At 44.5% G+C, this 15,162-nt stretch overlaps 1 protein-coding gene across 1 annotated transcript in view; it reads left to right on the plus strand.

Moving 5' to 3' along the window:
- The window catches only part of Acsl6 (acyl-CoA synthetase long chain family member 6), a 58,259-nt gene extending 46,574 nt beyond the window's left edge, over nucleotides 1-11,685 (plus strand). The window contains exons 18-21 of the mRNA XM_032911845.1: nucleotides 1,385-1,528; nucleotides 2,961-3,062; nucleotides 3,877-3,948; nucleotides 11,203-11,685. Of these exons, the coding sequence (XP_032767736.1) occupies nucleotides 1,385-1,528; nucleotides 2,961-3,062; nucleotides 3,877-3,948; nucleotides 11,203-11,340 (456 nt within the window). The 3' untranslated portion in view covers nucleotides 11,341-11,685. The remainder of the gene's footprint in view (nucleotides 1-1,384; nucleotides 1,529-2,960; nucleotides 3,063-3,876; nucleotides 3,949-11,202) is intronic.
- The last annotated feature ends 3,477 nt before the right edge of the window (nucleotides 11,686-15,162 follow it).

Below are 15,162 nucleotides of genomic sequence, written 5' to 3' on the forward strand. Positions count from 1 at the left end.
AACATCTGTGCATTTAAAACTTACCGTTTTATAGTAATAGATGAAGTCCTCTAATCCAGAGAGTACTGGGTCTCAACCCTGAGTCCTCTCTTCCTAGCCCCTGTGGCTGTTGGAGGAGTCAACTAATTCCCGACTAATGAGGACCAGTTAACTGGACCCTCATTCTCTTCACTAGAGAGCAGAGCTGACAAGAGCCAGCTGTTGCTATGATGACCAAAGAAGCTAGGCAGGGGAAGCATGGGGATTCAGCCCTAGTGTTGAGAAAAAAACAGGCCCTGTTTTCTTTTCCTTTCCTGGAGAGATGCTCTGGTACAGGAGGTCCAAACATGGCGTGAGGATGGAGGGTGTGCAGGAGTCTGTCTGCTCAGGAAGTGGTTGGTTTCCATGGGAGGAGGAAAAAGAGGTGAGCATGAGGGAGTCTACTAGTGAGGATTGATGGGCCTGAGCTGAGAGAGAGAGAGAGAGAGAGAGCGAGCGAGAGAGAGAGAGAGAGAGAGAGAGAGAGAGAGAGAGAGAGAGAGAGAGAGAGAGAGGTGAGGAAGACAGGGATGACCCCAGGCTAAGGCAGACTAGAGGACAATGATCTCAAAGACTCTGAGCTATATTCTAGGTGGACAGATTTTCACAGCCTGACAGGAGTCACTTGACCATGGCGAGATCTGGGAGCCCATGAAGAGATCTAGCCATCAACTTAAGCACATGGAAATGTCTATTTCTGGTGCGCTGTTCCCAGAGATAATAAGGAAAGAACAACATTCATGGGCTATATATCAATTCATCACCCCAGGAACTCAAAAAGGTCCCAGGGTCAGTGAGGCGAATAGAGTCCCAGAGACCACTGGCACCAGCACTCATTCCCTGCCCTCCCTGCCAGTGGATGCTGGGAAGATGATCTAGTGACCGGGTGGAAGCACGGGCTCTCTGAGGAATCTGCTTTCAACCAGGAGACTGCAAGAGCACTTCGGGGTTGAGGCAGTAGCTGGGGAAATAGATTCTAACGAGGTCAAAGAGAGTGGATCTGGGGATGTTGGTGAGAAAAGGTGCAGCTGAAGTATGGGCCTCGGCAAGAGGATCCCTGGTGGGTCAGGCATGGATCTGAGTAGAGGCAGAAGAATGCCTACTTCAGAGGGCGGGAGGCGGGGGTTGAGGGGGTCGGGGTAAGTAGGAAGGCCCGTTAGGGCCCATACAGAAGAAGGGATGGTGGACGCAGAACTGGCATGTGGTGGGTGATGGCTCCATCAAACCCCATGCAACATCTCTGTGGACACAGAGCGCAGCAGCTCTGGGGTGCTGGGGTGTACAGGGTAAGTCTGCACGGAGGAGGGGCGGCTCCAGCTCGCAAGTGGGAGCGCTGTCTTAGGAAGCTGTCTGTGCCACTCCACAGGAGGGAACGCTTAAAATCATCGATCGGAAAAAGCACATATTTAAACTTGCTCAGGGGGAATACGTTGCGCCAGAGAAGATAGAGAACATCTACATCCGAAGTGAGCCTGTAGCGCAAATCTACGTCCATGGGGACAGCTTAAAGGTGAGCACCACTGCTCCAGCGCTCCCGCGCATGGCCTGCCAGAACGTCCAGATTGCATTTTGATTTCTAGTCAACCACTAGGATTCACCCATACATTTCTAATCAAGAGGGAAAATTCCTTTTCAAAAGAGAAATTTTGGGGCTTGGGAATCTAGTTCACTGAGCAGATCACTTGCCTGGCGGGCAGGAAGTCCTGCTTTCTGCTCCCAGCACCACTTAAAACCAGGATGGGTGATGCATGCAGAGGCAAAAGGATCGTGAGTTTGAGGGCAGCCTCAGTCTCAAAGCGAAAACGCAGAAGAAATCTTAATTACTTAGGATTTGGTTAATTGCAGTTAGGGCAAGTGAGTTCCTTGAAGACGTAGAAATAGATACCTCCACTAACTTTTAATGTATGCCCACTAACTTCCAAGGAGGGGTTTCTTGAAATAAGATATTAAATAAAAATTCAGTAATTTTGCTTTTCTGATTGTGTGTGTGTGTGTGTGTGCATGGGTGTGTGTGGTGTGTGTGTGTGGTGTGTGTGCATATGTGTGGTGTGTGTGTGTGTGTGTGTGTGTGTGTGTATGTTGCTGTGGGTTGAACGCAGGGCCTTACTGCATGCTAAGCAGGTACTCTACCACTGAGAACACTGAGATACACCAACCTCTAAGCACTGCTGTTTCAATTTTTAATATGCAAATCAATTGTGTAGGTAAATTAATATAGCAATGCAAGGAATGTTACGGATGATAATATTGCTTGTCAGTATTAAGACATTTGCTGTCAATATCATTTAGGTCACGGTCAGAAAGACCAAAAAGATAAGCCACGGTATCAGAGTTACTGACTCCATCCTGCACATCTGTTTATATAACTGAGCCTTAAATCACTTTTAAAGAAAATAACCAAAATAAATAAATAAATAAATAAATAAATAAATAAATAAATAAAAAATGGTTCTTCATGAATGCATTGGAAGTTCTGGGAGATGTTTTGGCTCACAGAATTTGGATCAATAAAGTTGTTAGATTAGCATCCTCCAAGATGTGCAGATCTGAGGTTGACATGAAAATCTGGGGGTATGTTAGAAGTTGTGTGTGTGTGTGTGTGTGTGTGTGTGTGTGTATGTGTGTGTGTGCGCGCACGCGCGCTCATGCATTTAACTTTTGGCTTTTGGAATGGGAGCTTGAACTCAAGGCCTCAGGCAGGCTAACCAAATACTTAACCACTGATCAGGCCCATGCCAGGCATGATCAGGCAGGACCACATGGCACACAAGTGGAAGTGTTTTATAACCTCCGAATAAACGTTTCATAACTGTAGACTTATTTTTAGGAAAAGGTGGAGTCTGAGAATGCCAAGAGATTATTTTTAATGCTGGACCACAAATGAGAGCTCTGAAAGCTTTTGTCATGACCTCATGACCGTGCTTTTCTGGTGGGCTTTGTAGGCCTTTCTGGTTGGCATTGTTGTGCCCGACCCTGAAGTCATGCCTTGCTGGGCTCAGAAGAAAGGAATCGGAGGGAACTACCAGGAACTCTGCAAAAGTAAGGTCTGTACCCCCGTACCCCCGGGTGCCTCCTGACAGGCTGCTGAGTGTTTTATAAGTCACATAACAAGAGGACAGAAGAGCTGACAGCTGTGAAATCTAAGTTCATAAGAGGTGTCTGGTATCACTTTACACATTGTAGGAACCCTGAATCAGAGATTTGTCCTCGTGTGGTTGTTGAAGACATCCCTGCTCTTTTAGAAATGGAGTAATCCATTGGGTTCTCGGGACCAGGAGCAATCACACAAAGTTCATCCGACTTCACTGCTCCAGAGCTTGGAAGGGAGCTAAGAGGAGATGACTTGTCCCAGACCACACAGCTGGTTCACAGCAGAGTCAGATGTGAAGACAGGCTCTCGGACCCACTGGCTGTGCCCTTGCCAGGGGAGGGTGGAGCTCTTGTGTACTGGGTTAAGAGGCAGCGGTAGAACAGAAACAGTACCACAGCTCTTTCCGCTTATAGCATCCCCCACTCCCACCATCAAGGAATTGTCTTATCATACATCTAGGAAAGGTTGCTGTTTGTTTCAGCAGCAGACATAGCCTGGTGCCTCTGGTCCTACACTCCCTCCGTGAGCCCTGAGCTTGCATAGGGGTGGCAGCCTTTCCAACCGACCACTTAAAGCATGCCCCAACCCACCCACATTTGCCCCCTTTCTCCTGGAGAGAGGTATCGATTGGCATGGCGCCAGGTTACCCTCAGCAGGGAAGGGACCAAGAGAGCATGTGTCCGCTCCGTCACTGGTCCCTCTATCCTCACCCCGCCCCCATCCCTGTTTTTTCTGTGTTATTGTTTCACTTACATGGTTCAATTCAGGAATTGAAGAAAGCCATTCTGGATGACATGGTGATGTTGGGGAAAGAAAGTGGACTGCATTCTTTTGAACAGGTAACCATGACCTTTCTCACATCCGTTATAACCCTTTGCATAGAAGCACCATGGCCCTGACCCAGGCTCTCTCCCTGTCTGGTATGTGGCCAGCTAGAAAGCTACACACAAAAAGAGCCCCTGAAGGGCTGTTTGACCCAACTGCAATCTCCCGCTCCTGAGCTAAAATAGGTCGCTGGACAAGTAAGGCCGTGCTTGTTGCCCTTATAACCACAGGCAATCATAAGGCTGAAATAGAAGCCTTGCTGTCACTGGTGGATCACGTGGGCCTGGTCGGGCTCCCAGGCACCCTATCTTATTTTTACTTTTACGGGCACTGCTGTCTTAGCAGCTGCAGGCAAGCTTACTTGCTGGGAGGACACTATCAGCCCAGTGGCCTTTTGCAAAGGAGGAAGAAACAAAGCACCTGCGAACAAAGGACGCTCAGTTCCTCTGAGACTCTCTGTAGCCGGGCTCAGGACTGAGCATGCTCAGTCCACCTTCCTGTTAGCGTTTATGCTCTTAAGTAAAAGCCAGAGAGAAGGTTCCAAGCAGAAAATAGTAACACGCTGATAAAAATTTTATCCTTTGGATTGTGAGATAACTGTCTTTTATAAAATCAGCATTCACAATTGTCCTTTGGGGACAGGGAGATTGCTCAGCAAGTAAAGGTGCTTATTGTCACACCAGATGACCTGAGTTCAGTTCCTGAGTCTCATATAATGAGTTGACCTCTGAACTCCACACATGTATGTTCATATTCATACATGCGTTCTATGCACACACTTGTTTACACACAGAGAGGTGGGGGGGTGAATAAATGTAACAATTTTTTTCAAGAACTGCTTTTTTCAAAGGGTTTGGTGGCACACGCCTTTAATCCCAGCACTCGGGAGGTGGCGCTCTATGAATTTAAGGCCAGCCTGATCTACATAGTTCCAGGACAGCAAGGGCTCTGTAGAGAGACCCTGTCTCAAAAACAAACAAGCAAACAAACATGTTTTCCATCAAAATTTCCCAAAAAATATAGCATGAGGGGTCTGCAAGGCTTATACGAAGTTTTAAATTTTGTACGCTGTTTTGACGATAGCCTACAACTATTTTAAAGTTGGTTTTAAATGTAAAATTCTTATGTTAAATCTGAATTAAAATGTTTATGTACAAAGATTTCTTTTTTTATTGTTGTGTTGCTTGGTTTTGGACAGAGTCTCAGGCTATAGTGGTTTCAGGTCAGAGCAGTCTGGCCTGCTATTTATTATGTAGCCCAGGCTGGTCCTGAACTTACTGCAATTCTCCTGTCACAGCCTCTGGAAGTTAGGATTACAGGTGTGAGCTACCTACGATATCCAGCTAAGGTTCTAATTTCTTCATTTCAAGCTGAAGGAATCTAAACACAGCTTCAGCGTTGAAGATTGTTCTTCTCTTGGGACAGATGTTTAAATTTAACCAACTTTACTGAGAAACAAACTTTTGCTTTGTCAGTAAACGTTTCAGCTAAAGCCTGACTCCCAAGCACGCTGGCTGCTTGTGGTACTTTCAGAGTGGAAGGTTCATTTTTTTGCCAGTGTGGTTATTTCAATTTCCAGATCTGGTAGAACTTATTTTGTGGTCTTTCCTTAATGGGGATCTGCATGACTGGATCACACTCGGTCATGTGGTTCAGGGGCTACCCCGGAGAGGTTCCAGACCCTGCAGTCTGGGGCAATTAAAGGACCAGCTGGGGCTGCACCTGGTGACAGCCTTGCGAATTCCTAAGCCCTGCACGCCATCTGTTGGTGCAAAGCTGCATGACCTGCACAGGACACAATGATAAAACCTACTCTGGGGTGAGAGGGGAGGGAGGGAGGAAGGAGGAGGGAGAGAGAGAGAGAGAGAGAGAGAGAGAGAGAGAGAGAGAGAGAGAGAGAGAGAGAGATTTTGATTAGGAACCTTAAAGTCTCCATTGCCTTTGGTTAGAGCACTAATGAGAAAGAAAGTTCTTGAGTTTCCACATACCCTGTGTAGTTTCTACTCTAATAATCTGCCCTAACCATGGCAACCTCAGATGCAGGAAAGTCATGTGGCATCCCAGAGGTCTTCGGCGTCATTGCCAAAGTTGTCTTGATCTTCTCTGTCATTCTGTCCGCACTGCTCTGTGCCATCCTCCCCAGCACACGGAGCAGCCTCAGCTGACCACAGCAGAACAAACGGCAGGGTTCCTGTCCATCGGAAGGTGCACTCCAGACACAGGCTGCCCTTCACAGAAGCTGTCCCAATTGATCCACAGTCCATGCTTGTCTTGGTCTTTTTCCTTTTCAAAAATAAATGACCAGAGGCTGAGGGTGTGATCTAATTGGCGAGTAGCTGCCTAGTATGGAGCCCTGGATTCGATCCCCAGCACCGTGTACACGAGGCAGGGAGGCAGTGTGTTTATATAATCCAAGCACATGGAAAGTAGATGCAGAGAGATCCGAAATTCAAGGCTGTCCCAACTACAAAGCAAGTTCCAGACCAACTGAGGCTCTAAGACCTTATCCCAAAGAAAGAAAGAAAGAAACAAACAAACAAACAAAAATACAAACAAACCGTCAACCAATGATGTGGCCACACTTGCCTTCCTAGCTCTGGGGAGGCTAAGACAGGAGGATCACAGACTCAAGGCCAACCCAGTGCTGCGTAGTGAGACTTTGTCTCAAGGGAGGGGGGAGGCTATTAAGGATTAGCCTTAATAGGCTAAGATTACAGGTGTCTTGCCTGCATGTATTTAAGAGCACTACACGAGTATGTAGTACCCTCAGAGTCCAGAAGATGGAGCCCATCCCCTAGGATGTTGCGAGTGCTGGGAACAAAACCTGTGTCCTCTACAAGAGCAGTGAGAGCTCTCACCTGCTGAGCCACCTGTCCAGCCTCGAAGATCAACTCTAAACTCACTAACAACGACCTGACTACATCCAGAGTTTAAGTTACCCTCTATAAACTTTAGGAGTTCAGGGTTCCTGAGCAGGGTTGCTTGTACTAAACTTCGAGTTAGGGGAAAAAATGGACTTACTGTGGCCTAATTTCCAGAAACGTGCAATTCTAAGAAACAGGTCAGCCATTAGCAATTTATGGAGGTCTTTAAAAGATGTGTATCTTAAGAAGTAGATTAACAAATAAATAGGATACACTTAGACTATCCTGTGGACAAGTAGATGACTAGCAGATATTTGAGCACATTTAATTGTGAATTAATAATGTTCTTGATATTTGAGGGCCTCTCTAATTTACACAGACAGGACAAAGTGAAGTATGACATGAAGATTTTTTTCAACTTCTAATCAGTGAACCTTTCAGCCATGTCGTGTTGCTTCTCATTGGAATGGATACTTGCAGAATCAGTTTAGAGATGGATTTATCATTTCCCTGATTCGAGGACACGTTGATCTTTCTTTCCATCTTCCATCTTAAATGATTTATTTTTTGTTTATTATCTACAAGCAAAAGCAAGTTAATACCTTTGAAGACCTTCAAGCGGTATGGTTCTTCAGAATACGGAAGTTTGATTTCGTTGTTGCCTTTTTAAGTTTCTGAGATTTTATATATTTTTTTTATTTATGGGTATGGGTGTTTTGCCTGAATATATGTCCATGCACCATGTGTGTGCAGTTCCCTCAGGGATCAGCAGAGGGGGTAACATCCCCTGGGTATGAAGTGGCAGATGGTTGTGAGCTGCCAAGGGGTGCTGGCCATGGAATCTGGGTTCTCTGGAAAAGCAGCCAATGCTCTTAACCAAGGAACCATCTCTCCAGCCCCTGGGAAGTTCATGTTCTTAGAAGAGAAAATAATTGGAGACTTTGAAGGTCTTACTTTCCAATGCAATGTTTGAATGTTATGCTTTTTTTAAAAAATGAAACTTCTATAAATATCATTTCAATGACAAGTTTCAAGACAGAAGGCTAATATTAGGCATTCTCTTTCTATTTCTTCTATAAAATGTATTAAAAGTTGGAAAAACCCAGGTGTGGTAGCACACTCGGGAGGCAGAGAGGCAGGTCCACCTCTGTGAGTCTACATAGTGAGTTGCAGGCCAACCAGGGATGCATAGTGAGAGACACGTGTCTCAGAAAATCCATCCATCTATACATACATACATATATACATACATACACACATACATACATACATGCATACATGTATACATGCATACATACACATACGTACATACACATATACATACATATATACATATACATACATGTATACATACACACATGCATACATGCATACATACATACATACATACATACATACATACATACGGACTTGGAAAGGTAGCTTAATGGTTAAGAGAAATTGTTGCTCTTCTAAAAAACCTAGTTTTGATTCTCAGCACCCATAAGGAAGCTCATAACTGTAACTCCAGTTCCAAGGGATATGATGCCCTCTTCTGGTCTTCACAGACTTCCTGTTCACAGTTCAGCTCAAACAGACCTTTTTAAAGAACTCTGTCTCTCACAGGTTCATATTTTGAGCCCTCAGTTTCCAACCCATAGTACTATCTTGAAAAGGTCACAGATCTTTTAAGAAGTGAGACCCGACTGGCAGAAGTAGGTCCCTGAAGTCTTTGAACAAACACCTCTTGTTCTGGTCTAATTTCTCTGCTTTCTTGTTCTGGTCTTTCTCATCTGCCATCATGTGAACAAGTTACAGCCTCTCTCCCGATGCCACTGATGGAGCCATTGTGTCGACTTCCCTGCCACAAGGAACTCAATCCCCCTGAAACCTGGAGCCAGGAGATACTGGTCTCCCTTTACATTGATTCTGTCAGGTATTTTAGTCATAGCAATGAGGGGAAACATAACAATGAAACGCAGCTCAAACCCTGCCAAGCCTAGGGTATGTGGCGTATCAGAAAGAAATGCCAACTCCCGACCTACTGGGTTTTCCTTCTTTGCATAAGTGGAAAGATGGATGATCCCAGGTAGGTACAGGTCCTGAACTCCTCCTGTCTCTCCACTTCTCTCAACTCTTAGTACGTTGGCTTTTCACCCCAGGGTGGCAAGGGGCCTGCAATAGCTCTCAACACTGCTCACATTCAAGGAAGAAAGGGGAGAGGAAATAGAAGTAGCTGTGCCTGAATTTTTTCTATTAGGGAACAATTCTTTTTCTTCACTAGTAACCAAATACGGGTCTTAAGGCTATCCTCTAGCTGCAAAGCAGGGCTGAGAAATCAGAGAAGATGGTCATGGCATGGATTCTGGACCCAACTAAGTCAGGGTTCCATTAGCATGGGGGCAGTGGAGCACAGAGATCAGAAGAGCAACTGTTAGTCCTCCCCCAGCGCTCATCCCCGCTCAGTTCTGTCAAATGCTAGCGTCTCTCGTTGAACTGTAGAACTATTTGTTTTTCTTTGTATCCCTGATGCCAAACACAGTACCCAACATGCTGTAGGTGCTCAATGAGCGTTAGTTACCTAGAACTATATCTGATTCTCTGTATATTTTAACACACACACACACACTTTGATATAATTTTTAAAGTATGTGTTAGAACAATGTTTAATAATACGAGTGCATTATCATCTCAGGAGAAATCACTTAATTTGGCCCTAGTTAGCAGGACACAATGTCTGTCACACCACTCACATGTCCAGCCCTAATTCAGATGTAATATTCTCAGACAACTGCCTGGAAGTCTTCCTGTTGGACCCGCACATGACAGAAGTCGTAGGAGACACCCTCAACCATCCCTCCATCCTCTCTCGTACACAGTCCACCTCACAAAGGGACTGTCTGAGGAGCCTGAGCTCTGCCTCAGAGAAGGCAGCAGCGAGAACACTAGGTCAGCTCCTTCCATGCGCCTCTCTAAAAGGCCTGACAAAAGCTCATGGCACAGGTTAGGGATGTAGCCCAGTTGGTAGAGCACTTGCCTGGGATACACAAAGCCCTGGGCTCTAACCCTTCTGTTACAGAAACCAGGTGCGGAGATGTGCACCTGTCATCCCAGCCCTGAGGAGAGGGAAGGGACAGCATACATTTTAGGTCATGCACAGCTCCATGGTATATAGGGACTGTCTGAGCTACATGAGATCCTGACTCAAAAAAAAAGAATGCCCACAGTAGAATATTGATTTAATTCATTATGCCCCTCATTTCTTTTTGCAGTCTTTGTAAAAATTACATCATCCCTAGGCAGCCATCTGAGGAATCCTCACGGCAGCCTCCCTCCACACTGTGTCTTGTCCCTGTCCTAGCTCCGATTCATTCTGAGTCGCTTGCCTATCTCTGCGTCTGCCTCTGCTCTGTATGTATTGTCTCGCCTCCAATGAACGGGCCATATGCTTCTATTCTTAACTCTCCCCAAAGCCACCTTCCAGTTTCTGCCACAGATCTCCTTCTACAGCTCATGTGCGTGTGTGCCATTGCTTTCTTTAGAGATCTCCTTTCCTCTTGTGCTTGGAATAAAATTGGGCATTCTCCACCATTGGCCTGTCTATGCCTTTAGCCTCATCCCTAACACACTTGACTTCATTATGTAACCAATGAGAAGCCACTTAGTTATCCCGTCATATATCCTTTTGTTCTTGACGACTACGCCTGTGGAACCCTCCCCTGCCCACTCTCCCCTCATTGCTGCTTGACTATTTATTTAAGATAGGGTGTCCTAGGCTGAACTTCACCTTGATATATGGCCAACGGTGACTTTGAACTTCTGTCCTTCCTGCCTCTAACCCCTGAGTGCTGGTTTTGTGCCACCACATCCTGGTTTTACAGGATGTAGGGGAACAAACCCACGCATCATACTCAGTAGGCAAGCACCAGCTAAGAACTATACCTGGCCTCAACTCGTTTTTTTAAACACTCACCTGATTTTAAAATCTTCCCTGATGTCCCTGACTACACCTCACTTTAACTACCCTCCCTCAGGTCCGGCCTCTTCATTCTCTGTTCATCATGTTGAAAATTGTCCACCATCCTCCAGTCTGCTCTGTAAACACTACTATCCACCACTTAGGGTGTTGGCATTTAGGACTCCTTGTATTCTCAGTGCCTAGCAGAACAAAGTTTGTGTCTGTCAAGTTGCTGAGTGAATGAAGAATGAATGAATGAATGAATGAATGAATGAGTGAATGGCAAGAGGAAAGGCTGGGTTTCAGACATATCAAATAGGCTGAAATGTGTTTGAATATTATTTTGACTCAGCATGGTACTCTTAAGTCACGATGCCTGTTCCTCTCCGCCTGTTTACTCTGACACTGTATGCTGCAAATGCTGTGTTTGACTCCTACTAAAGATATATTCTGCGTTTGGTTTTTAGGTTAAAGCCATTTACATCCATTGTGACATGTTCTCAGTTCAAAATGGCTTGCTGACACCAACACTAAAGGCTAAGAGGCCCGAGCTGAGAGAGTACTTCAAAAAGCAAATAGAAGAGCTGTACTCAATCTCCATGTGAAGCTCAAGGAGGCCCTTCTCAGCCCAGCAAAGTTTGCAGCAATATTCTAATTATTCTTGAGAGAAAGGAGTCAGAATGCCACAGCTCAGAGTGAACGAGCACCTGATTTTTTTTTGCAACTGAGCCTTTCCTGACCTGAGAAGTCTCTAACAATATTTTCTCTACCATCACCAAGTACACTTTATTTTTATTAAATGATATTGTAGCAAGCTGCTAAAAAAATTATTGCAAACGGTAATGTAAAAACAAATCAAGACACTTTCTCAAGAACTGTGTACCACTAAAGTAATATATTCGCGATGTTCACAGAATTCCATTAAACATAAAGAAAAAAAACGTAACCGATATATTGTACTTAATTATTTGTGGACTAATAACCAGGTACAGTGAAAGTCTAGGCAACGTGGACTACCTCATTAAATAAACGATTGTCACCAGTCACAGTTAGATCAGACCTAAAACTGAAACCAAGGTGTAGGAAGTCACGCCAAAACAAAACACGATAGTTCCCACGTGACCCGACCCCCATCCTCTAACGTGAACACCTTTGCCGACACGATGCCAACTCCTCACTGATTTTTACTTTTACTCATGAAAAGCGGAAATGCAGCTGTTCTTAAAGCAAATATCATATTTAACAACTCCATAGGCCGTTGAGTAATTTTCTCACTTGTCAAGCTCACCGAAACATTCAGAGTCTTTGTACAGAAGTATAGGTAGGGGTTGCATTTATCTCTGCACTTCTTACCATAAGCAAGCTTAAGAGATGTGTGTTGTCGGCGACAGCAAATGGACTCTTGGCGAACATTTGAGGGAGGGTACTCAGTGATTTCTCAGGGTGGGCAACAGTCGGCATACCCATGTTTCTGCTAGAGTCTTTGCCTTTCCCACTCTCAATATGTCTGTGACAGGTCTGGGAAACGCAATACGGCTGAAATTGTGAACAACCTCGATTTCTTTTCCTATGACATCAAAGCAAAGAGAGGAAGACTATCTGCTATTTCCAAATAAAAGAACTCTTCAATGACATGGTACAGAAGCACTTCTTCAAAGTTCCCCTAGAAACCTATGGAAGCCCAACATAGAGAAATCCCTGCTAATGGCCTAATTCCATTCCTAGAAACTCCAGATGCTCCTAATCGACCAGAAAACCTTAATTGTATTGTATGTTTAGTTGCACCCTAAATCTGGGTGCCAAGATTCTGATGTCACCAAAAAGCCTCGATACCATGGACAGTCAGCACTATAAACTGTGCACCCGAGGAGGGGCAAGGTCCCTGGGGAAGTATTTCTCTTCTGTGGGGGCAGGACTCTGAAAGTACGCAGAGAACTCGTGCAGGTCACATGATCTCCCCAAATGCATCTGTGATGGGTATGGCAGGGCAAGAACTCCTTAGCTCTGAGGGAAATCCAACTTATTTGCGTAAGTGAATGTTCTCAGTTGGAACCTGCGTCATCACACAGGCCTGTTGGATGGTCCCAACATGTATGTGAGTGAACGTTCTCAGTCAGAACCTGCATCATCCATCAGGCAGGCCTGTTGGATGGTCTACGTCATTGATCATACGTTTCAGTCACGTCATGACCTGAGCTTCAATTGATGTAGTTATCCGGGTACTTTTTCCCCCCACACATTCCTTGAGCATCATGTCTCTGAAGACTCAATGTTGCACCTACTAACTTGACATTGACTAAATGAGCAATTCTGTGCCCATTAGTTTCTTTCACAGTACGGAGGAGCAAAACCAGGACCTCGCACAGGTTAGGCAAGAGCTGCTCCGCTGAGCTCCACTTCCAGCGCTGTGTGCGTTAACTTTGAAATGCATTTCTGGTGAGGCAAATAACACCTTGAAAGCCCAGATCTGAGGAGCACTGGCTTTTTAAATGTTTAATGTATGTTCGATCAATTAAAATTGAACGTCATTACCTGACTCAGATATCTATGTTATTTGAAGGGCAAGGAGTTTTGCATTTCAAATTTTAAAATGTTTTCCATTGTTCTTACTTGACTAAAACCCCATAGTTGACTTGGATTCCATCAGCGTTTTGAGCAGCGCAGTTTTAGGCAAACGATTTTAAAAACTACCCTGCTTCTATTCACATCTCGCTGTAGTTAGGTGTGATTTATTACAGACAAGCTTTGTTTATTGTTTGTTTCTCCCAAAATCTTATGCTTCTGTTGAACTTCACAACCTGTGTGGGGACCATCACACTTAATGGGAGGGTACAAATGCGCTCAGAAAGTAAACAGTGGGCCTTAAATGTCCTCTCCCTCCTCCGTAGAGCACTACCTAGTACAAGAGAAAGTGGTAGGGCATGAGTCAGTGGAAAAATCCCTCTTGCTTCAGACTTCCCAATTTTATCTCAAGGGATGAAAATGAAGTTTGTGTTTCTCTTTAGCCAGTATAGAGCAAAGGCTAAGTACTTAAGACTTGCCACGATCCCAATGGCCACCAGCTACCATTTAAAGTCCAGAGACCATGGAGATTTGACTCCTTCATCAGAAATACGTTGAGTGTTTGCCGTTTTTATCTATTTGTTACTCAAACGTGTAGCCAATTTTCACATGTTTTTCTCTTTTGACAAATTAACCCTGTTGGAGCAGTCTCTAAAACAGACATTCATCTCCCCCACTTGTCACAAAAGATGTCTTTATCCAAAGCATCGAGACGTCCCCTGGAAACAGCAGAGCTTGGTCACGTGTGGTACGGAGGCCTAGCTCCATGTCCTAGGATCTCAAACTCAGAGGTTCAAGGAGTAGCCATACCCTGCCTTCCTCATAGGTCTAATTGGGGATCTCTATTGGGAGTTTGACAGTCAGGTAACGTTTTAGCCACTTACGAATCAGCACTTAAAGTCAGATCGCGTTGCCCTGGAGAGAACCAATGATTATTAATTTTTCAGCCATAATAAGTGGATTTCTCTATTTTTCACTTGTATTGAGCACAAGTCGGATACTATTTAAAATACAAAATACTAGAAAACGAATGTAAAGAATGGGAAATCATGGGGTGGTTTTTTTTTGCATGAAAATAGACTGCTTACAAATTTGCTTAATATCTCAGGACAAAAGAATGAATGGTTGTATGTAAAATTGGTAAATCATACGTAGGTTGTATTTTCTTGACAGTTTTTATTTAAGGAAACCCTACAATGGGGGAAGGGTCCTGATGGTCTTAGGTTCTCTCTTAAGTATGCTGCGTACCCCTGCCTGTGCATCTACAAATCCTCCCATGAGAATGAGACCAGCATCCACATGAGGACCCGTCCCTGGATGAGCCCCTCTTCACTGAGAGCACACTAATGGTTGTACCGCAGAGGTGATGAGTACTTGCAAATGTGAGCAGGCGTTTCTAAACCTAGTCGCAGACATAAAGGGTTTTCACGAGGTAGCAGTGCCACGGAAGCGCTCATCTCTCCGCACACTTTATGTTTCTTTGTTAAATCATCGCGGCGATTGCATGGGGAGGGGGAAATGGCTATTTTTCGAAGAATTGCTTACTCTACTTTCAACTTTTGAAAATGAACGGATTAAAATATTACTTTTTAAATATGCATAGATGTATCTTAACTGTAATTATATTTTCATTTGCTTTGTTATAACAGCATGGTCGGCAAATTCAAAATGCACTGACGGAAACTTTTGTAAAAAAGAAAATAAAAATTTCTTTTTTTTATTTCTCAAAATTGCTCGTGGTTCTTTACACTTTATATGCTTACATGACGTAATTCCCTCATGGGGATCTGTTTGATAACCATCAATCATGGTATATATGGTGAAGCATGCAGCTTTACCAGCAGCAGATTCTACGTCTCCTGTAA

The sequence above is a fragment of the Rattus rattus genome, chromosome 9 (assembly GCF_011064425.1).
Source record: "Rattus rattus isolate New Zealand chromosome 9, Rrattus_CSIRO_v1, whole genome shotgun sequence".
In the NCBI taxonomy this organism is placed as follows: Eukaryota; Metazoa; Chordata; class Mammalia; order Rodentia; family Muridae; genus Rattus; species Rattus rattus.